Source organism: Misgurnus anguillicaudatus, chromosome 18 (assembly GCF_027580225.2).
Source record: "Misgurnus anguillicaudatus chromosome 18, ASM2758022v2, whole genome shotgun sequence".
Classification (NCBI taxonomy): Eukaryota; Metazoa; Chordata; class Actinopteri; order Cypriniformes; family Cobitidae; genus Misgurnus; species Misgurnus anguillicaudatus.
This window is the reverse complement of record NC_073354.2, coordinates 9,183,805-9,209,494: the sequence shown is the minus strand read 5'-3', so window position 1 is coordinate 9,209,494 and position 25,690 is coordinate 9,183,805. Positions and strand designations below refer to the sequence as shown.

The 25,690-nt window shown below is 39.0% G+C and overlaps 1 protein-coding gene across 2 annotated transcripts; it reads right to left on the bottom strand.

Moving 5' to 3' along the window:
• Positions 1–1,032: 1,032 nt before the first annotated feature.
• Positions 1,033–25,460, bottom strand: bub1 (BUB1 mitotic checkpoint serine/threonine kinase). 2 transcript variants are annotated; one of them, XM_055186644.2, is made up of 25 exons: positions 25,246–25,460; positions 25,051–25,110; positions 24,825–24,966; positions 24,539–24,735; positions 21,946–21,992; positions 21,779–21,861; positions 21,645–21,685; positions 21,376–21,554; positions 17,285–17,394; positions 16,408–16,670; positions 15,645–15,694; positions 15,415–15,531; positions 13,686–13,793; positions 12,950–13,031; positions 12,796–12,865; positions 12,172–12,346; positions 12,015–12,087; positions 10,994–11,934; positions 10,653–10,802; positions 9,959–10,059; positions 8,613–8,774; positions 8,299–8,456; positions 7,813–7,990; positions 2,223–2,329; positions 1,033–1,378 (listed from the first exon to the last, which is right to left on the bottom strand). In XM_055186644.2, the coding sequence occupies exons 1-25, from the start codon at positions 25,266–25,268 to the stop codon at positions 1,180–1,182; spliced, it is 3,816 nt and encodes a 1,271-aa protein (XP_055042619.2). In that variant the 5' UTR covers positions 25,269–25,460; the 3' UTR covers positions 1,033–1,179. The 2 variants fall into 2 exon arrangements, with proteins under 2 accessions (XP_055042619.2, XP_055042620.2); XM_055186645.2 differs by lacking the exon at positions 15,415–15,531.
• Positions 25,461–25,690: the final 230 nt, after the last annotated feature.

Here is a 25,690-nt window from a genome sequence, read left to right as displayed (position 1 = left end):
GAATTATGTGGAGAAAGATATACATGTGGCAACATTATGTAATTAGAAAACAAAATTATTTATGTTTTATTCAAATGGATGACCAGAACTGAGTCATAAAGAAAAGCAGCCAATAAGAGCTCAGAATAGATGTGAACTAAAAATCATCCTGCTTGAATTTTAACAAATGTTCTATTGAAAATGCTCAAATATAAGACAATTTGATTTATTCCAGCTTTCTTTGTCACATCATAGTTACAAGCACATAGCAACAGCGCTTGGATGTCTTCATTGTACGGCGCCTACATACTTCATTCACACACCAACACTAAACTCACTACAGACCTCAAGAATAAATACCAACTTCAACACTTAAATCAATCTGATTGATGTGACGTGTTCACTCCTGAATAATAGATTATATGAGAAGAAATGAATAGTGCAGAGACATTATGTCACCTTATTCAGACACAGGTTAACTTCATCATGAAACTCTTTAGTAATGTTGTGTGTGGTTGGAGAAACAGCCTGAGAGATGCTATGATGTCAAATACAACGCTGGCATCACACCTGAATGTTTTTAAACTAAACAATCCTTTTGCAGCAAAATGTGTGATATAAACTGAGCAAAAAATATATATTTCAACGTTAACTGCAACGTTGTCAGTGACATCAGAGCTGTTATGTGATTGGTTCATAAGACACACATGTGACCCGAGGTGATTCCAGTGATACGTTGGCACCTCAAATAAGAAAATAATTTGCTAATTGCCATCATCATAATCATCTCAGTGAGGATTCATTTCTATATTTCAATAAGTTTGTTGTGTAAGGGCCGACAGCCGGTTAGTGCCACATTTAACAATTTACAAAGTCAGTACATGTACAATGACTTGTGTTTTAATATCTGTTCAGATGTAATGTAGAAAAAACAAAATGTATAAAAGTAAAAGAAAAGAATTGATCAGGCTTGTAAATATTGAGATGAGCGATATGTTTTTTGTCGGACAGCATCATCTAGTGTGTGATAGAGGAACTGCACAACACAATTGCTGTGAGGAGTGAGGATGATCCAGGGTTTATTTCAATTTACAAAAGGCTTCAAAAACACTTTTTTACACAATATAAAATCCAACGGTAAAATTTAAACGAATAAAAGAAATTGAAACAAATGATTTTGAAGTCAAACGTGAGAGGTGTTTATCTGCGTGAAGAAGAGCGTGACTCCAGGATCTGAACCACCAGTCGGTTTTTAAGGCTTCTCAGTTTGCTGCTGTAGTTCTCCTGCAGGACTGCGTTTAACTGCAGACGAAGACTGCGCAGACAGGGTAATGAGCCGCAGTCGGGAACGTTCAGGAGCGTGTGGAAGAAGTTCTGCCAGAGATCAGCGTGAACGTTTCTGAGAAACAGAGGAAGAGAGATTAACAATAATTCAGTACAAACAAACCAAACAGACTTTTTATTTCAGTATTTCTATTTAAAACCTGAACACATACAAATTACATTACAAAACAATTATTCATGAATCTATAGACGGTTTCAGCAGTAACAACATAAACAAGCATATTATTATAACATATTATTTTAGACTTGCTTATAAATAATTGCTTTTCGGTATTATCGTAAACTGTTTAATGTGTATTTATGCTGTTTTATTTCTATTTATATACTTTTCTTTTCTCTTTCTGTACTTGCTGTTTTATTTTTTCATTTTGTTTTTACTGTAAAGCGCTTTGAGAAGTAACATTGAAAGGCGCTATATATAAAATAAAGATTATTATTATTATATTAAGCGGCAGTCGCGGTCCGCAGTAACTTCCGGTAAACTCCGCTAATAATAAATAACAACAAAGTACTTTAAACGTAGTTTATTTATATAACAAGCAAAAAACAAGCAAAAAAACAACACATAGATTACCTAGGAAACCAAAACATTTGTTATTTTTGACGCGGCATTTGTTCAAGAGATCAGTTTAGTAACTAGTTAGACTATTAAAAAAAACGAAACTGAAAGTAAAGTTCGGATCCAAACGTGTATCACGTACGTCCGATGAAACCGTCTATAGATAACACTCACACAGTTTAATTCTATATTCATAAAGCTAATTTTTTCCCAATAAAAAAACTAAACTGTTTGTAGTACATTATTAAACAGTGTGATGTGTAGTGTCTATGTAATAATTGCTATATAGTAAACAAAGTACATTTACACCAAGATGGAATCTAAAATAATCATCACTTACCTTTTAAACATCCCATTTGTTTTCCAAACTCCACCTTCATTTTTAACTTGCATGTACGTCCCAAATATCATGCAATGGACCGTCCCCGCGATGCCAAAGTAATCCGTCTGTTACAACACAGCAGAATAATTGACAATTCAATCATAGGTCATTTACATGATTATGAGCTTTAGAAATGGGGCACTATCTGAAGTCACAGACACCTAGGATTGCTTGAGGATGAGTAAAACCTTTTATTATTTAGTTTTTATAGTTAGGAGCTGTATGTAAGTTTTTGACTGTACTAAATCTATAGACTGTAAAAAAATATGGACGTAGTGTCCGTGACGTCATGCATATGTTGCTTTTTTGAAGCCTGTAGTTGGCAGGGCCTGCCATCGCCATCTTAGCATCTTGTCACTCACGGATAACCGAAATGGGTAAAGAAGCGGGACGTGGGTAAAGCTGAAGTGCCTGGTTGCTGAAACCACGCCCGCCTAACTCAACGGTAGTGACAGCAGTGGAAGTTCACCCGTCACTCAAGTGGCCACGCCATTAATTATGCAGAACTTTAAGGCTTAATAGAGACAGAGCGCATCGCGTCATAACCTGAAAACCACGCCCACCGGGGGGGAAAACAATCCAACCGTCTCCATTGACTTTATATTGAGAGAGGCCGCCTCCTTGTCATTTCTGGCTTATAACAAAAAACCGAATAATGCCTAAAAGCTGCTGTGTGACAATATGTACAGCTAACAAGCCAAAGAACCCAGAAATACGTTTTTATAGGCTGTCGAGCTCAAAAAACGAGCGTTTACAGACAGAAAAGTGGAAACAGGCAACTTTTCATAGTACTCACATTAGTAGAACTGCGTCCACTAGGGGGAAACGTAGTCGGAGATCCACTTTTTTCCCCTTAAAGGCAGGGTTTTACGGCTCGACAGTTTATAAAAATGTATTTCTGGGTTCTTTGGCTTGTTAGCTGTACATATTGTCACACAGCAGCTTTTAGGCATTATTCTGTTTTTGTTATAAGCCAGAAATGACAAGGAGGCGGCCTCTCGCAATACAAAGTCAATGGAGACGGTTGGATTGAATTCCCCTCCGGTGGGCGTGTTTTTCAAATTTGCATAACTGCGCTCTGTCTCTATATAATTTAACCAGATAAGTTACAAAAAAAAAACCTCTCCTCACAGTTGTCATTAAGGACAATTAGCTATATAGACCAAAAACACTTTTTTGTACCAGGTTGTAAACATTTATTTCTGCTGTAAAGTTGGGCATTTTAACATGGGGGTCTATGGGCATTAGGGATGTGCATCGATGCATCGCGTTCCCATTAAAAAGACCTGTCTGAAATCGATTCTGAATCGTAAGGCTCCGATTCAGTGTTTCATGCACAGCTTCTGCATGTACCACGGCTCCGGGATCAGTAGGAAGTCCTTATTAATCTAAAATCACTACGAGTTTGACCTGTTTATAACGTGCATTTAAAAAAGCAACACTCGTCAAACAAAATCATTCAAAATATTCTCTATTATCATGAAAATACCTGAAACAATCTGAAGAACAGCAATATAAATATGCCTCTAGATATTTCCTGGAATAGTGTTTGTAATGCTGCTACTTCTGTGGCACAAATGGAGTTTCTGCACGAAAGCGCCCTCTGGCTTTTGAATGTGGCGGCATTTCACCGTAATTCATTCAAATTCATTCATTGAGAAAACGCGCATTTGCCCGATTAATCAAGTCACAACCATAATGGGAATTGACTCCCTTTTAGAGCCTCTAGTGGCGAGTCAATGAATTGCAGTTTAAGTTACTTCTGTATTGGCTTCAGCAGAGAGATCGGAAGGTTGCCCCTCGACTAAATCAAGAAAAATACTATTATAGATTTGTCGATATTTAGAAAACAAAGTTCACGCATCTGTTTCTCTGAAAAACAATGCTGTAGTCAGTTCTTCTCTTTTTAAAATGCACCTTTCGTGTCAGATTCGTGTCTATTTTTGGTCTGTGTGATTCTGCCCACTGCCAATTTTCCCCAATAGTATATTTCGACAGCTCGGTTGCTAGTTATCACGCTTGCTTAAATGAGACCGCAATGGCCCATAAATGCGACCTCCGGTGAATGCAACCTCTGAAATGAACCACAGATTGAGTTATAAAAATACACATGAGCGGGATTGTAATTTGCATTTAACACAGTGTTTCCGCTATATACATTCTACCGTGGCGGCCCGCCATGCCTAAAACATCCCCGCCACGCCTGCGGTTGTGGATAGAAGGGATACAGCAAACGAAATCTCGCTGGATGACCACTGTTTTATCCTAATCCTTCAACGAAACCCAACTCTAAACACAAAATTTCACACGATTGTAGGATGTATTTGTATCTCATTTAGCCAGAGCCGCTGTGTTCATCCTAATAATCCTACCTCCAAATCTAATCCTTAACTTTTCGGCATTTGCTGTATCCCTTCTAGACAAAACCCACGGCGGCAGCTCGCAAAAAGGCTACAGAAATGTCCGCCCTGCCAGACTGGCTGTCTTAGAAATAAATTCCTTTCTGGATTCGCGAATTTCGCGTTGTTAACTCATTTATAAATAAATCTCCTAAAGTATCATAATTTCTTCCATGGGTTTAGTTTAATGAACAAAATATAGATTTAAATCAACAGAGGATGATTAGGCTACGTCTCTGTTTTGAGAAATAGTAATTAAAAATAAAAAACCCTGTACGAAATATGTTACACTTAAATAATAATTAAATTGACAAAACGAATAAAAAAGTATTTGAGTTTCTGTTTTTTTTTGTGACGCGCTGACCAAAGCAGCAGAAAGCACGTCATGTTTTTAATGATTTTAAATAAGTTTTCTCCTTATTGTGAGTTTACACAAATAAAAATACATAATTTGAAGTTTCGAATATTGTTTTACTTTTATCTTTATGACTATAAACTTAGAGTAATTTAAGGTGCAAGGTCATCACGCATTTGTGTTCACTGGCGCATATACACGGACGCAGCGCAGGGCTGCGAGAAAAGGCATTATTAAACTTTCGATTTAACATATTACGAGTTTTTTGGACATTCATTTGGAATCACTGTACTCATATTATCAACTTATCTGGTCATTAGTTATTCAGAATATAGGCTATAAGCGCAGTAGCGCGCTGCTGACCGCTCAGCTGTCAATCAATCTTCTGTGCTTTAGATCGACACTCACAAAGTTTCACATTAAATTATATGATATTTGTCCCAAAAACAAAAGGCTAAATACTGAATACTACTTATATGCGACTGCAAGACATTAATAGTCGAATCTGTTTGTAAGGAAACTTACATTATTCCCGTGGAAGAGAAGAACGTTGGTAATAGAAACTTGAGGCAGACGGTGAGACTGTTTTATCTGTTTTCAGACGAAACAGCAGGGTCGGGGGAACCGCGGGTGAACCGCATATGATTTGATGTAACGGGTGTAATAATAGGCTTTTCGCGCGTCATTTGCATTGTAGATGCAGGTCAGGACTCAATAGACAAGAGTAAAATGCGGGTCCAAGACCAAAATTCGACTCGTTTTTAAATGGCCCCGTGCTTTGTGTTTAAGATCTGTCTGAAGACCGTTAAAGGTTTCTATTCAACTGCGCGATTTGCGGTGTGACCGGCTCGGGGTCTTTATGTCAAATGGTCCTGGTGTGAAATAAAATTGCTGCTGATGGATGTTCGGTCAATCACAGTGGTGCGGATTATCAAACAGGACTGTGCGTGAGTTTGCAACAGCTCTGTAACGCTAAACACGAGCACAACTTGCAATGCACACTACATTAAAACTACAATGAAATATCCGAACTACGTACGTAGCTATGTAACGTTTTTTAAGAAAATACATTTTAGATCAAACATAGAAAAGCAATATGCTATAAATATAAGGAAAAGTAAATGACAGCATGAAAATGATAAAAAATACATGTTAGTTTACTGTAGCCTTTTTCAACTTTAAAAAAAATGATGTACATTTATAATCATCATGGGCGCCCCCTGCCGCCACAGCTGAAAAAAATCCTAGAGGAAACACCGTAACAAAAACATTTTCTCCTTTAAAGGAATAGTCTACTCATTTTCAATATTAAAATATGTTATTACCTTAACTTAGAATTGTTGATACATCCCTCTATCATCTGTCTGCGTGCACGTAAGCGCTGGAGCGCGCTGCGACACTTCGATAGCATTTAGCTTAGCCCCATTCATTCAATGGTACCATTCAGAGATAAAGTTAGAAGTGACCAAACACATCAACGTTTTTCCTATTTAAGACGAGCAGCCATACGAGCAAGTTCGGTGGTACAAAACAAAACGTAGCGCTTTTCTAAGTGGATTTAAAAGAGGAACTATATTTTATGGTGTAATAGCACTTTTGGGAGTACTTCGACTCGGTGCAGTAACACCCTCCCTCTCCCATTATGAGAGTGAGAAGGGGAGCGGACTTTTCAGGCGAGTCGAAGTACTCCCAAAAGTGCTATTACGCCATAAAATATAGTTCCTCTTTTAAAGGACTTTTGTTAGAGATCAGATTCAGAGCGATAATAAAAACATACAGAGTTTTTACTGTTTTTGGATCAGTGGATGCTTCAGTGTTTTATAAGTTGGGTAAGAGCGCCACCTAGTGGATAATAGCAGAAATATGGATTGCCGTAAAAACTAGTCATTGGCAGAAAAGCGTTTTCTCTAAATTAAAGAGATATTTTCGCACAGCTACGTCCGCACAGATTTAAAAGTATATTTACAGGACATTCACAAATTCAGGAATCTGAGGAAAAACAGCAGATCCACCACTGCAGTGAATATACTATATGAGTGTGCACTCCCACAGCAACATGACGCTCTTGACATCCATTTATCAGCGAGTGTATAGCTCGTATATGTATAACACACACGTGATCACTGAACTAAGTTTTCTTTCTTGTTTAAGTGAACATAAACAGCTGGATGTTACTCAGTATATGGAAACTAAAAGCAGTCTGTCTTGGGTCTTAAAGTGACAGTAACCTGCTGCTTTCTGTGTCAGAAATGTGTTGATTTCATAACAAATATATTTACTTTTAATACAATATCGACTGATATAGAAAACATTCTCTTGATAATTTTTTTGGCCATATCGCCCAGCCCTACTCCCAGGTATGTTCTGTATGCTATTGTGTATTGTGTAAATAACAGTTTATGTTACTTTAACATGTACTGACATCTATTCAGCCTGCTGTTCTGTGTGCTATTGTTTAGTTGAATAACTTGCCTTTCCAGATTAAATGTCTGTCCTTCGGCTTGGATTTTGTAAAATCATTTTCTAAATAAACGCGACGTATATTCCCGTGCGACTTGTATATATTTTTCCTCTTCGAAACGCATTATACGACTTATACTCCGGAGCGACTTATAGTCTGGAAAATACGGTAATATGACTTCTCTTCTAGTCAAAGCAAGCACTGGATTGCGCATTGATCACATTAATATAAACCATGAGTTTATTTCAGGTTCAATACACTAAACCTATGAAATGATACAGTATACATAATAAATGTAGTGTTGTGTAATGTATATGAGTAAATGATGGTAACCTGATAGTTCCAGGGTCGACCACTTAACATCTCCACACACTGAAAACCAGATGTCATACATTTGGCTGTGAACGCAGTGCCTTCTGGGAAGAGAGTCATGTCGATGCTCTGACCCAAATCAATGAGAGTCAAGCCGTGCTCCAGGTTCTCCTGATCGAAACATTCATTCTCCAGAAACCTGAGGAGTGATAAAACAACAAAAACACTTTCATTCAAAATCACAGACACAAACTGTGAGGTTCTTCAGTTCCTAACAAAAGTGCTTTATAAACATTCAATGGAAATTTTACTTCAGTGATTCTGTCTGCTCATAAAAACCAACACAAGATCCACTGAGAGACCTTAATAAACCAGCTAACACAAACAATCCTCTTTCTTCTTGTCTTTGTAACATGATATTGCTGATGTTATCATAATGTGATGAAAAAAATTCTAATGGAGAAGCAGAACGTGAATGTTGTTTATAAGTCAGTCAGGTGTATGTACCTCTCTCCCAGCAGAAAGTTATCAGGTTTGATATCAGCGTGTATGATGTTAGCCTGGTGCAGCGTCTCCACCATCTGCAGTATACAGACGGTGAAATAAAGCACCAGCGGCTGAGGCATCACCTTCTCACTGCGACCCCTGTACAGGTTTATAGCGCTCTGCAGAGGAAAACATAGCACACTTACTGGTTTGTATTGGCATGTTCAGTTTGCAGGTCAAATGGGGTGCATTAAAATCATCAGTTCATATAAAGGGCCTACAAACTGTCATATTATCAAGCCCCGCCCTCACAACTAAACCAATCAGATTCTCACCAGTAACGTCCCACAGTTGTGCAGCTCCCCGATCAACACGCTGCCATTGTTGAAGAGATGAGCGGAGTATAAGGTGTTAAAGAGATGACGTACACCGGGCTCCAGACGGATGTTCAGCTGGCTGTCGATATAAAACTCCCAAGGATTGGCAGGTTTCTGGACCTGTGAGGATTACAGCTCATGAGACACACATGTACTGAACATAATCAGCAGTAAACATGTATTGAAGAGTTCGGTTCCAAAACGCAATAAATCCATTTTGACTAATTTGTGTAAAAACGTGTTTTCTATACCAAGAAGTATAGACTTTGAGTAAAATAAAATAATGTAAAGTTTTTCATAAGATCCCCTGGGGTCAATGTGCATGACAGAAGCTTGATGCTGTCGGGAGAACAAGCAAAATTTTTCCGTCTCCCGAGTGCCTCTTGCGGAAATTATTCGATTTTGATGGCTTACGTTTCCTCCCCGCCACAGAAAACCACCACAGGTTAATCAATGCCATCAAAGTATTATTTTGTTTTTGTTTGTTTGTTGATTATGAAGTAGAAAGTAGATGAGGAAAACTAGGATTCTGTGTGTATTCAAAGCGAATGCGTGGAATGGTGCGCTGTGATTGGTTGAGCGAATTTATTGCATTCTGCAGAGAAGGACGACTGGCGTTTGTTGCGGTTTGGAAAAAAGATGACAGAATAACACAGCGAATATTGGATTTTGTGTAAATTAAGAATTAGCTTTTTAACTCTTTCACCGCCAGCGTTTTTTAAAAAAGTTGCCAGCCAGCGCCAGCGTTTTTCATGATTTTCACCAAAGTTTAATGCCTTCCAGAAAATGTTCTTCTTTAAATATATAAACATACAATATACCAACTGAAAGAACAGACCCTCTGCTTTCAAACAAAAAAAAACGTTTCATCCTACCTTAAGTGGTTCTTTTGTAATCAGCTTTTGAATATGGGTAGGTTTCTGCAAAAACACCACATTTTGAGCAAAAAGCAGAGATAATTCCATTTTTGTGACGGACTTTTCATAGAGATCCCATTTTGAGCGATCTTTAAAACAGACACGGACATGCAGCAGCTTGCCATAGGGCAATACTTCCGGGTTTAAAAAGTTGCGGAAGGGCGCCACCTTGTGGATAATAGCGGTATTGCGGAAAGACTGAAAATCTCGTCATTGGCGGGGAAGCGTTTTCTCTTAATTGACGAGATATCTCGTCAATGGCGGTGAAAGAGTTAATACTGACCTGATACAATACTGATTTTGGTGGTAACTTTTTTTAAAATTTGTTTTAAAGGTGTTTGGAACCAAACTGACCCATACACTACTGACCCAGTGTTTTGTTCTTACCTTCAGACAGAGTTTTTGTGTACTCGTGAGGTTTGTGGCCTGATAAACCGTAGCGAAAGCTCCCTGTCCAAGAATAAAGTCCACCCGCAGTGACTGTCCAGCTAAAGATAGAAAGAAAGAGAGAGAGAGAGAGAGAGAGAGAGAGAGAGAGAGAGAGACAGAGTCACATCTACAGACCCATTTTTACAAATGAACTAACAAACAGTATCTAGTAGACGGCACATAAAAACGTTTTATTTCTCGTTTCATATAAGTGTGTTTGTCATTGTAGGACATTACTGGTTCTAGGAAGTTTTTATTACATGCTGCTGACGCTCTTTTGCGTTACTCTTCTCTTTTATGCATGAGATGAAAGTGTCTCTCGTTCTCCCAGTACCCAAAATCATAATCGCCGCCGTGTCTTTCTCATATGCTGCATGCTGTCTTGATTTTAAATGATAAATGAAACTTGTTATGTTGTATGTTTGCTGCATTTATGAAGCATGCGCAGCTTACTCTGCACTGTTTGCTATTTGATCGCATCATCAAAGACCAAATAATAGTGCTGTAAAATTGATTCAACCCTGTTTGGCCGAACACCCAAAAAAATTTCATTTTTGTTGTCATGTAAAGTATGAACTTCAACACATTTACATCACATTTATAACGTGGCCAACTGTGAAATGTGTGAAGTGTGGAGGTATCGTCTGGTTACCGATCTGGACGGTCATTTTGGGCGTGATGTTGGGCAGACGACAGGACCAAACAGTGAGGTTGGGATGTGAAGAAAGAGGAGGTTGAAGGTTCGACAGCAGTGAAACGATGAGATCTTCATTCCATGGATCTGACACCAGCTGCTGACAGACTGCAGAAACAAACACATCAAGTAGGTCTAAAGTTAGTGTGATGAACTACTAACTACTAAATAATGCATGGTCAAGCTATTAGTATTGTTTAAATGTATAGTATTAGTATAGTAATGTATAGTTGTAATGCTTTTGTAATTCATTTAAAACAAAACATTCACACTCAGGCGTGTAGTGATGTCATCATTACCTGGTTTAGGTGTGTCCACCATGGGAACATCTGCTGTACCAACAGGACTCATGGGTACGGTTCTGCTCAGTTCTGAGAGTTTAACAGAGCTCTGCGGTGGGCTCGCCATGACATCCAGATCGGTCTCTGCTGGCCGAGGTGGAGTGTCCGTGCTGAGCCAGTTTAGTCCTGGTGCTGGACTCATGGGCTCCTCCGGTGCTGGTTTAAAGACTTGCTTTGGTGGACTCATCAGGAGAGATTCATGTAACATCTGAATAGCTGCTGTGCCTGATCTCCGCTGCTGGAAGGATTTCTTCGGAAGGAGAATTTGTACTTCCTCTTGAGCTGAGAAGATATCTAAATCCTGCTCTGCTACTGGCTCTGGACTCTTTGCCCACAGGAAGTCCGGTTCAGGAGCTTTGTCTGGGCTCCTGTAGATGGTCCAGATGGGTTGGGCGCAAGCTGCGGGCTGACGAGGACTCATCATCATGACATCAAGATCTCGTTCTCCCGCGTGTGCCGTGCTGTCCACCTGTAACCAGCTCAGTCCTGGAGCAGCTTTGGGACTCATACAGACATCTTGATCAACCTCCTGATTCTCCGATGGCATCTCACTAGACTCATACCTGTGAAAGGACCCTGAGCCAGCTCTTTCTGCCGCTGGGATGGGATTTGGTTCCGGCTCTTTCTCTGGGCTCTGGTAGACGCTCCAGCTGGGTTTAGTGCTGCTAACTCTCGCTGACTCATCGTCCGCCCGTAAGACTGTCTGGTCGGGAAAGGACAGGGCGGCCAGTGGATGCCTGCTACTGCTACAGGAGGTTTGGTTGTGCTGGGTCAGAGAAACGCCCGGAGTCTGATGAGCCAAAGACACACCTTCACCGACAATAGTGCCCTGAGCCCGCATACTGCACTCGGCCATCTCTGACGGCTTCTCATCTAATGGACTCTGCTCAATGATTGGACTACAGACAAATGAGAAATTCAGCTACAGAAATGAGAATGTGAGAAATAACATCATGAACTTGTTTAATGAAGCTGGTACCTGAGTTTAGTGGGCGGCCGCCCATATGGGTTTTCCTCAGAGCTCTCAACACCTCTGACCTGCACACTTTCCTCTGAGAAAACATCAATCATCCATCAATACTGTCTGATAGATCGAAAAGATGATTAACAGATTCATGACGTCTCAAGACAAATACCTTGTGACTGCTCTGTATCCCAGGAGTAAGGAGCGCGAGGGTGAAGGGGTGTGGAGACCATATGAGCGGACAGGGTAAAATCACGAGTGTGATTTGGACACGGGCCCACCGAGACGTTACGAGCCCCCCATACCGTGCTCTCATCTGTGATAGACTCAGTGCTGACAGGAGTCTCCTACACAATAATCAATTGTTTGGAGATTGTTAATGTCCGTTTCTGAGTGGTAAGTTTATGGACCTGCAAATCGTAACTTTAACGTCAATAGTAGAACTTCAGCCTAAACGCTAGCATATAGCATTAACTAGCATATAACACTAACTCAGCAGTCAAAACTTTGTTTTTATTATTTTAGCAACATTATACTTAATTTAATGTGTAATTTAATGTTGGGATGTACATCTTGACTGTAACGTCACAGTTGGTGTTATGTTGGATTGGTCTGTTTTCCAGCGGTCTTTTGCGTGCACGAGGTTTACATAAGGAGAAAACAATCGTGTTTGAGGCTCAAGATGTGTCATTATTATTAATCTATGCCTAGGTTAAAAAAAGTTTTTCATTCTACAGCACCTTTAATTTTCACTGTAATCTCCAGTCATGTGGAGCACAGTCGCTCATATACTCACACTTGCTTTAGAAATCTCCATAAGCCCTCGATTAACTGCTGGTTTTCTCCTGAGCACAGCCTGAGATGAGCTGCAGACAGACAGACAGACAGACAGACAGAAGTCAAACACACAAACATCTACAGCACAAAACAGACGAATGTTCAAATCTTACCTTCCATTGTCCTGCTCATCTGTGTCCTGGTATATCATGAATGGAGTTGTGCTGTTTGGTTTAACACATGAGGCAGCGCTGCCTAAAAACAGGATGGCAACCCATTTAACATGTAATAGTTTGTATCTAAAAGGGTCATGGCATGAAAATCTGACTTTTTTCATGTTTAAGTGCTATGATTGGGTTCCCATGCTTCTATCAACCTAGAAAATGTGAAAAAGATCAACCCAGTAACTTAGTTTTGGTAAACCAATCTCCACAAGCACATGAAAAAATAGGTCGTTGAAATTTGGCTCTCCTTATGATGTCATAAGGAGCTCTTATTATAATACCACCCCTTAATCTGCACTATCCAACCACAGCACTGCCATTTAGTGCAGAGAAAAGCACAATTGAGTTTTAATTGCAACAAACCACCATCATTGTGATCAGTGTTTGAATTTCATCAGCTCATTTGCATTTTAAAGGACACACCTAAAACGGCACATTTTTACACACACGTACAAAGTGGCAATTTAAACATGCTATAATAAATTATTTATATGGTGTTTTGAGCTAAAACTTCACATATGTGCTCTGGGGACACCAAAGATTTTTTTGACATCTTAAAAAAGTCTTTTGCCATGGCCCCTTTAATGGCTGCATGCAAAAACGAACCAGAGGAATAAACATAATAGTGTTTATATAGTGTGATGTTTTGTGGCACAAAGGTCTGAATGACATTAAAGTCACTGACCGGTGATTCTGCAGCTTTTCTCAAAGCTGTCCTCCGGCTGAATGACACTGTTAAACATCATGCTCTCCTGAAGGAGTGTGGGCACCTGAAACATGTCCATGATCACACCTACAGAAAACACAAACAATACAACATGACAAAAACATACAGTCTCAAGAGTAGGGAAATACATTTGTGGGTGGAGCCTGAAGTCAGAGCTAACTATTACATCACCATCTTACTCCAATGACGTGTGCCTACAGTTTGGCTAGATATTAGGGATGCAATGATATAATTATTTGGGGGGGGGGGGCGCGATAAAGATTTAAACAGACAACTATTGGCCTACAGGGCTTCAGACTCACTTTTTCACTAGGAGCACAGTGGCCCCCCAACTGAAAATTTTAGGGGCGCAAGCAGAAAATTTAGGGGCACACACTCGTAAATCAACCAAATATTCACATTTCTACTAATTTCCACTGTATTACTTAAATACTTTAATGATAGATGCAGAAAGTACAATGTGCTGTTTTCAATTCAGTGTCACATCACAAAAAAGGTCAAATTTACTAATCGCGCATGTGCAACTGGATGTGGCACACTCTCAAATTTTGGTGGCAAAATGCCACCATTTGGTGGCATTCTGGAGCCCTGGCCTATACTGATGCTATAAAATATATATTATATTTAATAGCGATATTAAACACTTGTATACAATACTATACCGTTGGCCTATTAGCTAGTTTATTTCTGCATCAAATAATTTTTACTGAAAATGGATTGGATCTATTTAACATTCAACTGACCAACATAATAAGAAAAGCACAAAGTAAGATAAAATTTTGGACATTTTTGGTATTTTCCAAGCTTTTGAAAAACAACAGACCGCAGACATTATCTCTCACATGATTAATTATGTGATTAACGATTTTTCCCACCAGATTAATTATGTGATTAACGATTTTTCCCACCATCGCATGTCTGACAAATTATCATTTCAGAAGTATTTAATTATTTTTTAAAAAAAATTAAATGATGAATTATGCAGCAGACATGCAACTTATTGCCTTCATGCAGTAAATTAATAAACAATCGGTATCAGACTTTCTGGTGCTATTGCCGATATGTCGATGGTTTCAAATTCATAAAAAAAATCGGCCGATACATATCGGCGGCCGATACATCGGTACTTCACTTCTAGAAATAATGTGAAATCTAACCCTGGGTTCACACCAGCTGCATTTGAGCCCTCTACCGCGTCTAGTTTGCCGCCTGAACACTTTGATTTTACTCACTTCATTCGCGCATTAAAGCCGCGTGTGAAATTCTAGTCATAGAGACATGCTCATGGGACGGGCTTCTGCGACCCAGTTCGCTTCCTGTAATCACGTCACTACTAGAGCAAGCTTCTGATTGGTTAACACGGCACATTTTTCCGCCAAAGTTCACCTTTTTGAACTTGCGCGTTTGCCACGGAAACGCTCAATAGCGGCAATCGCGCAAACTAGATGCCATGTAAAGACAATGTGAAGACGCGTTGACGCGCGTCTGGAGGTCTCGCGGCGCGAATGAGGAGTTTACCGATGCAAAACCGCCAGATGCGCGTCAACGCATCTTCACATTGATTTAACATTGAAATCACTCGTACTTGACGCCTCTACCGCGGCTGTCTGAACGCAGCATTAGACAAATGAGTTGCACATGAAGTATATCAGAGTTTTAAGAGTGTGAGGTGTGCGTGTGTTCTTACCCAAAGCCTCTCGTGTATTGACAGTGGGAGAAGGAAGAACTCGGGATGGGGTGGGGTGCATGAAACCCAGAGATGTGTTTGGAGTAACATGAGAGTGATTAAAACCTCCACATGATGCTGAGGAGGGGGAGAGAGAGAGAGAGAGAAAGAGAGAGAACATAGAAAGAGAGTGAGTGTGTGTAAGTCCACATATAGCAGCTGTGTGTGTTTGTGTGTGGGTTCATTCTTACTGTCAACATTATTTCCATCATCTTCTGCCTCTGGCTGCTTAAACACATCACTACAGATAAAAAAAAACCCAACAGAAATAAATCAGAACTCAATAGAAACTAAATATTATTGATCGAGTGGCGTTCTAAGGGGGCGTGCACACCAAAACTTTTAAACGCGGCGGAAAACACCTGGAGCACGCCGAATGCCTGTTTTTCAGCTGAGCGCCAGCTTTCTTCAGCCGAGCGCTTTGGTAGCTGTGATACTTGACCTGTGAGCCGGTTGGTTGTTGTGATACTTGTCCCGCCCCTCCTCCACTGTGATTGGACGGTCGTGTGAGAACTGACATTGACGAGCAGAGCTTTTCACCCAAAGTTGAATCTCTTTCAACCCGGAAAAAAACGCAAGCTGCTAGCTTATTTGAAAAACGCAGAGCTTCCATTGGAAACAATTGATGACATGCGCCGGCCGGGGGCGTAAAAGCTTTGGTGTGCACGCCCCCTAAGAGTGACATTATTTCATAAAACAGCACAGTGATGTTTGACTGCTTATATACATGAGATACCCGAGATATGCTTTCCATGTGATTTTACATGGAGTTCATTTAGTTTTGTAAGTTTCTCTAAGCATCTGTTAAATGTTTTACATTAGCATTTATCTGTGATGTTAAATCAGAAAAATGTGGTAACATTTTATTAATCTCATAGGTTACAGGTTTACTAGTGGCAGCCCAAGATAAAGCTCAATAATTTGTAAAGCAGATATGATGTAACAGAGACTCACTGATCTTCTCTGTTTTGCTGATGAAAAACCGCACCATCAGCATCATCTGACCGTCTGTATTTCTGCAGCTCATCTCCACTCTCTCTGTAGCTGCGCACACATTCAGGACCCTGAGAGCTTTGAGGAACGAGTGAACGGTTTGTTTCTGACACATATCTGTCTGATTTCCCAGCATGCACTGCAGAGTACTCAGGGCAGAGCTGTGGTGCTGTATGAGGATTGGAGCAGGACATCAACTCAGGAGGACTTTCAACTCTTTGATCCTGCACATCATTACAAACACATCAAAAACTTATTTTATAATCTTTCAACAAAATGTGAGAGCAGTGTGGCCATAGAAATAAATGATTTTAATAATATCATAATATTACATAAACCCTCCCAAACAACTTCGTGTCAGTCTGTGTCGTGTATTTTTACTTGCTAAAGTCTGTGTAAAGTCTGATACAGAAAATGTGTTATAAACCACATAGCCATATTTGAATGATGCAATAAAACACCAAGTAAATAAAATAAGTTTTCAAAATCTTGAAAAAGCTGCCGTCTCTCTTAACTTTCAAGTACAGCTATAACCTAAATGAATGCTTGTGATTGTGTTAGGGGCGGGGCCATGCTCAGGGGCTCAAGTGCATCATGGAGTCACTGTTTTAGCCCCGTCCAAATAATCCTGAACACACAGAAATGTGGAAAAACTGTTTAACGATCAAACATGTGCAATTTGTACTGTGCATCACAAATACATTTCGAACATTTATAATGTGTGCAGAAACAATTCTCTTAAATGACTTTACGCAGACTTTAACTATTTGAATGTGTGTCCTCACTGAGGTTATACAACACTTGTTTTATTGATATCTGGATGTAAATGGATCTTTACCTTCATCTGCTCTGCTGGCTGTACAGTCACATTCATCTCCAGACTCTCCAAAAGCTGCTTCATCTTCCTAATCTCCTCTTCTTCCTCCCATACCCTCCTCTGCTCCTCCGCTGCTCACATAAAATTCATCATCATCATCATCATCATCATCATGTATGTGTTTATGTGTTACTAACACACATTCATAGTCTTTCCATTTTAACCTTAAGCACCTTTTTGTGTATCTTACACTATGTGGATGCCTGTCTGCTTGTCAATACTCAATAATGTAAATACTGCCATTTATGCAATGCACACATGTACCCATGATACATCAGTTCTCAAACTCTATGTTTTCTAGCCGCTTCCAAACAGATCGGAGTTCAATGAGAGTTTCACTTAAGTAGAATAAAATAAAAATATTTAAAACTCAGATTTTTGCTACCGTTAGCTATCCATGCTAAAACACGCCTGTAGTGATGTGTAGGCTCATGATTGGTCACCTCCTGTCAGTTTCTTAGGTAACTCAGTTGTTCCTCAGTATTTGATTAAGGATGACAGTTAGGGATGCACCAATAGGATTTTTTTGGGCCGATACCGATTAAACAGACAACTTCTGGCCGATACCGATGCCGATATTAAACACTTGTATACAATACTACACAGTTGGTCTATTAGCTGGTTTATTTCTGCATCAAATTATTTTTACTGAACATTGATTGGATCTAATTAACATTCAACTGACCAACATAATAAAAGAGGCACAAATTAAGCTAAAACAAATATAATAAGACAGCATGACAAACTTCAAAGGTGGTTTTTGCTATACAGCATTTATTTTATTAACAACATTAACTCATTTTTTTTTACATATAATGGATTTCTTTATGCAGTTAATTAATAAACAATCGCTATCGGCCTTTCTTGTGCTATTGCCGATATGCCGATCGTTTCAAATTCATCAAAAATCGGCCGATAAATATCGGCGGCGGATACATCGGTGCATCACTAATGACAGTATATGGGTGAAGTTAACAAAAGTGTCACAGAATCAAATTATAGTCAGTTTTTTAGGTGTATGTGCACGGTCGAACGCAACCGCATAGCATAGTTTATTTGACTTGTACGAGTACACCGATGCGACACAATGCAATGCATCTCCTGGGAAACATACTACATTCTCCTGTAGGCGCATACAGGACCTACACGTACAATGTACACAGAGTTTCAAAAATCTGGCAGTGCGCATTAAGTACGCTCACACTCTCCTGATGACGAAAATTGTGTCACGCGCATTGTATGAAAAAAATTGACTATACTTCGGCCCAAGTGTCTCTTTCTCTTTGAATGTTATCTCTCTCATTTCTATTAACAGTGATTAGTTCACACGTGTTATTAGTGATTAGGCCGAAGTTTTATTGTGTACCCAAGGCAGGGCTCTACACTAACTTTTTGCACTGGATGCACTGGTACGCCTAACTTTTTTTCTTAGGTGCACCAGCACAAAAGTTAGGTGCACCCAAATTTTTGACTGCATTGCATTTAACACCACAGTTTTACAAGTGCCCATGGTGGTTACATGTACAGAATATAAATTAACATGTATTTTATAATTTTCATGCTGTGCTTCTTTTTTCCCTTTTACTATTACTTTTATGTTTGTTCTTTCACGCGCACATACTCTGTCTCTTTTGTGCATTTTGTCTCTCTCTCGCGGCATTCGCTTCGCAGTCTTCCACAACCGCGGCTCATAAGGCCGTTTTACACGGTGGAATCGCCGCACGGCTACAGCTTTCTCCTGTAACGTGGAAACGTTTTGTGCAGCATTTAGTTCAAATATGTTTATCTTATCTTCAACGGCGCCTGTCATGAAGAGCCATGTCCTTAAAAGTTTTTTTGATGATGGAGGGGAGGTGTCCGCACTTCACTATCTGATTGGTTTAGACCACGGTGTATGTGCGTGTGTGTCTAATGTAGATCTGTTGTTAAACAAGAAGAAGACTTTCGAGTTACGGAGACTTTTTTCACTTGAACAGCTGGTCGCACTGGTGCAACCTTTTTTTAAGTCGCACCATTGACCAAATTGGTCGCACTTTCGAGCCCTGCAAGGGTCAACTTACAGTGCACGTGATGCAATTAGGGGTGCACCGAAATTTCGGTCGCCGAAAATTTCGGCCGAAAATAGTATTATCGGTTTCGGGCCGAAATAAAACATCCTGCCGAAAATGTAAACCGAAAATGAATGTCAACCGCGCCCCTCCCATCTGTGCGGTAGCACTTGGGTTTCACTCACGGTGATCAGTCGTCACCCACCCCTCCCCTTCGTGCTCCAGCAGGTTTCACTCAGGGTCGAGCCGTTTGCACGTGTCTGCATAGATTAAAGGAACACGCCCACATTTTGGGAATTTAGCTTATTCACCGTATCCCCCAGAGTTAGATAAGTCCATACATACCTCTCTCATCTCCGTGCGTGCTGTAACTCTGTCTGACGCAGCCCCCGCTAGCTTAGCTTAGCACAAAGACTGGAAATGCATGGCTCCAGCTAGTATACTGCTCCCAATAAGTGACAAAATAACGCGATCATTTTCCTATTTATGTGTTGTGATTTGTATAGTCAAACCGTGTACAAATAACAAGGTGATATGAGACACAGCGATCTTTTAACAGTATACATACTGAGAACTATATTCTCTGAAGACGAAGCACTGCCGCATGGGCGGAGTGATTTGCACAACTCTGACCGAACTCTTTGCTCCTCACCAGGGGCTTCTCGTGTGCTGCGAGCAGATCACTCCGCCCATGCAGCAGTGCTTCGTCTTCAGAGAATATAGTTCTCAGTATGTATACTGTTAAAAGATCGCTGTGTCTCATATCACCTTGTTATTTGTACACGGTTTGACTATACAAATCACAACACATAAATAGGAAAATGATCGCGTTATTTTGTCACTTATTGGGAGCAGTATACTAGCTGGAGCCATGCATTTCCAGTCTTTGTGCTAAGCTAAGCTAGCGGGGGCTGCGTCAGACAGAGTTACAGCACGCACGGAGATGAGAGAGGTATGTATGGACTTATCTAACTCTGGGGGATACGGTGAATAAGCTAAATTCCCAAAATGTGGGCGTGTTCCTTTAAGCATGTCTTGATGTGTAAACTTTAGAGAGAGTCGCGCTAATGTGTCTCATACTGTAATCCATTAACGTACATTTGGCGAATAAAGCAATGAAACACAACGTAACGTTTTTATGTGGAGCGACTGTTGCGCTGTTTGAGATTCACCCTCCTTCTCTGTTTGAGCGTGCGCGTTTAAGTGCCCTCGGTAGTGCACATACTAGAGAGACGCGTTAAAAAAAAAAAAAACAAGCAAACATAAAATCTCTCTGTTATTGACAGGGCACATATAAACAAAATTATCTCCACAGTATTCTTTTTCTAATAAAAAAATGTGTTTATGTCTTAAGTGTATGTAGATTACAGTCAGATTAACCTACTTAAGTCTGTGTCAATAATGTTAATCAAACAACCCATGACAAAGAGACAAATAGCTCTAAAAAATAATAATGTATTTAATTTATTGTGTTATGATTCATTTAATTTGATTTCTGTAATGCTAATTTCAGAACTTATTAATGTACAAATTTGTTCTTTTTTATAAATGTTTGCAATTTTTTTTGTTGTTTATTATATTTTTCCCACCCGCTTTTTGCTGATCGGAAAAATAATCTGATCTGTGCCTCAAAAACTGTAATGTGATCCGAACTGTGAGTTTTTTGATCCGTCACACACCCCTAGTTAGTACACAGTTAAAGCCATAAATGCAATTGTACTAATAATTGACATAATAATTTCTTTCGGTGTTTCACTTTCGGTTTTTCAGCCTTGGTTTGCTGTTTTCGGTTTCGGCCAAGAATTTTCATTTCGGTGCATCACTAGATGCAATTTTTATCATCGAAAGAGTGCGTGCATACTGTACAAGCACCGACTGATTTTTTTTAAACCTCACGTGGCTTAAAATGGCCTATACTTCGGCCTGAAGTGTCTCTTTCTCTTTCCATTTTATCTCTCTCTCATTGCTGTGAGCAGTGATTAGTTCACACGTAACCGTACTCACCCAGCCTCCGTTGTTCCTCTTGTTCTATGCATTTAGCAAAGTATCGTTTGGCTCGGAGTTCTTCAAAAGACATTTCTGATCCATCATCACACTGTATCTCATTCACACAGTACATGGACACAGACTCGAGTGTATTACTGCGACCCGTCCGGCTCGGGTTATTTTCTGACCGGGAGATTCTGAGAAAACAGAAATATAACACTATTGTAATAATAATAAAAATATTGGAGTTTTAGTATTCAAGAACATTCAGCAAAAGAAACACTTACACATGAACTGTTCTGGGTGCAGGAAAAGGAGATTCTGGTTCCTATAAACAACAAATGTGTGTTTAACGCCTATGAATGAGAAATCATAGCAGATAGGAGGAAGAAGCAGCTGTAGTGAAGAGTAGTTAGGTTACCTTGCATTGAGTCTGGAGCGTGTCTCTTTGTCTGGGGTTCTGATTGACGAGCTGAGAGTTCTGCAGCGGTTGACGTACATGATCTGCCATTAAACAGACAGTGATATATAGATCATAGACCATCCTCAGTAACACTTAAACCAGTCATGTGACACAAGCTAAATTACCTGCCATCACTGTCTGAGTATTTGTAGACATTCGACTCTGAAAGATCCTGCGTGAAGACATAAAAAAAATTCACCACATAAATAATTAGAAAGATCAGAAACAATATCTATAATGTTACAAGTTTTAAGAGTTAAATGGATAGTTTAGTTAGTTTACTCAATAATGAAAATGCTGACATCATTTACTCGCCCTCATGTTGTCCTAAACCTGTATGAGTTTCTTTATTCTGTATAAAAGATGTTTTCTTTTGATGGTAGATGGTAAGCAGCACACAGTAAACATTTTCTATATATATATATATGTACATATATATATATATATATATATATATATATATATATATATATATATATATATATATATATATATATATATATATATATATATATATATATATATATATATATATATATATATATGTACATATATATAATATATATATGTATAATATATATATATTATAACTTCTGTTTTGTTCAATAGAATAAAGAAACTCGCAAAAGTTTATTTTCAGGTCAGCTGATGCAAGCAAGTCACATAATTATTATTTGAAGATGACGCGGTGTTAACAAAACCTACTAGTCTGCTCCCAAGTATAAGTGGCTGTCCTGGCCAATTATGTTTGGATAAAACTCCAACATTTCTTTTGATTTAAAATAATGTACCATTACCTCCAAAAAAACACCTATGGGTGATTCTCACGAAATTAGACTTATGAGGTGTCATGAAACATTTTGATAAAAAGAAGTAAATGCAAAGTAAGAGTATCAAAATAAAAAGCATACTGTACTATTTTGTACATGATTTCAAATGACATCATACAAACCAATTTTGTTTTTTTGTTTTCACATTTAAGGGGAAATTTTTCATTACCGCAACGTGTCCATGACTGGATTTTGGTTCTTTTACATGGAAATATTTATAATTAAAAAATCTAAAAAATGAAAAGCTTCAGTGCATGTTATACCATAAACATTTACAGTAAAGAAACATGTGGTATTTGGTGATCACTGGTAAATGTAGAGACAATAATAAGGAATATAAATGTGTCCAAGAAAAATTCTCTCATCCTCCGCAACAATTTTCAATTGAACATTTAAAAAAAAACTTGTTGGAAAAGACATAATTGACTGTGACACTCAAGATGTCTACCAGGTAAGCAGTTCTTATTTTCTCTATAGAAAAAAGTAAAAATTGTGTTTGTTATAGTACCTAGACAACTTTTTAGTTCTCATTACCGAAACATAAGTTTGTAAACGCATATATTTAATGTAATATCATGTTGCGGTAATTATATTTTTTATAATGATAATCTATAAAATCTAAATAATTCTATAGGAAATATTTTAATTCCTCTAAAAATAATGGTTATAGTAAGTTCAGATCTTAATCTTAAATGTGCAAAACAAATTGGCTTCAATGGCTTTTTAAAAATTCTGATGCTGGACACTTTTTAAGTCTGGATTTCGTGAGAATCACCCCTATACGTTGGCATTAATGTTTGGATAATAGTCTTTTGTCGAAATTTAGAAAATTACGCTAAAGTTTTACACACATCTGTAATGATGCTTAGTAAACACAACAAACTGTTTCCACTCCCATGCTTTTACGTATCGAATCAGAAACGAGCCAGATTCCGAATAAAAACCCTAACTCTAAAGTTCATACGCTAGCTTGAGTAGCGTAAATAAAGTAGGAAACTTATATCCTGAATAAATTCTGACTTAGCGAACACTAAACCCATGTGACTAATCGGCTGCTTCGGCTAATGGACTTGACAAAACCTAGATGTTTTATGAAGCAACTGCAAGTTTACAACAGTAAGTACATGTGCAAGAAACTGCAGCTGTCCAGAAGCGGTTTTGAGGGGAAAACACTAAATTCATTTTACTGATGTGAAATGTATCCGTATCTTCAGCTTCAAGTAGTGTCTGTCATTAACGGTTCAGGTTATTGCTTTGTTACTGCTTTTGTTACTAGATACCAATATCACCATTATCCGCTCAAAGAACTGGATGGAATCGCATTAGTTTTCTTTTCTGTTTTTGTGAACTTTACTTTTTTAAGATGTAAAATAAATCTTTGTTGTCCCCAGAGTGCATATGTGAAGTTTTAACTCAATATTCCCCACATAATTTATTATAGCATGCTAAAATTGCCAAAATGTACCGTTTTTGGGTGTGTCCTTTAAAATTCAAATGAGCTGATGAAATGCAAACACTGATCGCAATGGCGGTGCTCAATTGTGCTGTCAATTATTTTGTCTCCCTGCACTAAATGGCAGTGTCTTGGTTTAATACAATAGTACAGATTAAGGGGCGTTATTATTGTAATAAGATCCCCTTCTGACATCACAAGGGGAGCCAAACTTCAATGACCTATTTTTTTCCACATGCTTGCAAAAAATGGTTACCAAAACTAAGTTACTGGGTTGTTCATTTTCATATTTTCTAGGTTGATAGAAGCACTGGGGACCCAATTATAGCACTTAAACATTTATAACGTCAGATTTCATTATATGTCCCCTTTTAGAAGCTTCGCTTGACGTTTGGATGGAACCCAGCTAATGAGATCATGAGATAACTCTCTTACTTGTACTGTTGCAGCACAAGGTCTTGTGGTTGTGCTTTGCTATGGAGAGCTCTCTGATAGACAGCTTCAGCCTGATGATTTAATCCTTTCTTCTCACATTGATGAGCCCAGTCCATATAAAGCTCTGCTATCTGTGTCCCCACACCTTGACTGTGAAGACAGCTGTACACCTCAACCGGATCACTGTGGAAACCCGCCTGGAGACGAGGGTTAAAGTGTGTTCATCATCTCAATGAGAAAGACATTCACTGAACATCTGACTGAGCAAAAGTTAATGTAAACTTACACATTTGATACAGTGAGTGACGTAACGCAGGTCGTTGTGGTATCGTTCATCTTGAAGGAAGGTTTGAACCAGACGGTCCAACACAACAGATAAACCCGTCCTCTCCTCCACAGACAGCCTGCTCTCTAGAAACTCTACAAACCTGGCAAATCACAGACAATGCAGAAAATAAGACCATTTCTTTTATTACTATACAAAATAGGTATTTCTTTAAGGATGCACTTACTTGTCCCAAGGATCTAACGGGTCATCTCCAACATAGTTGCAGACACTCGACTCAAAAGCCCTGCAATTATCATTATGTGAATTTTAGGAGATCAGTGACCTCTTTTATATTCTATTCAGACACAATACAGTACTGTCAATATCAGTAAAGAGTCAAACAAACATGAAATACACCGCCCTGTCTCGTGGTACTCACTGAAAATAAGACGCAATGTCCATCGCTTCTTCTCGCTAATCTTCAAAAGTCCACTGTTACTGACTGTTTATAAATTCATTTACAAAGCTTTAATCGCAACATTTATCGCTAATAGTCGGATTTTTCGTTTTATTTGTCGCGAACTATCTCCGCTCGAGCATATGCATGTTGACTACGGCTGAATGTTTTCAAATTTACCGCTTAGCCAATCACGAGCCTCCGCGATGCTGGCTAGCCAATCAGCGTTCGCCATTGTGTTACGTCATCGTTACAGCCCCTTAACGTCCCGCCTCTAAGGATAACACAGCTGCTGTTGTGCCGGAGGTTATTTCGTCCTGAATAAATATATTATGCGGTTCTATTTAAAAATGATATAGGATTTTAATTACTTTTTTTTTTTACACATTTTATCGTCTCTTTCGCCAATGTGGTGAGTTGTAAGGCG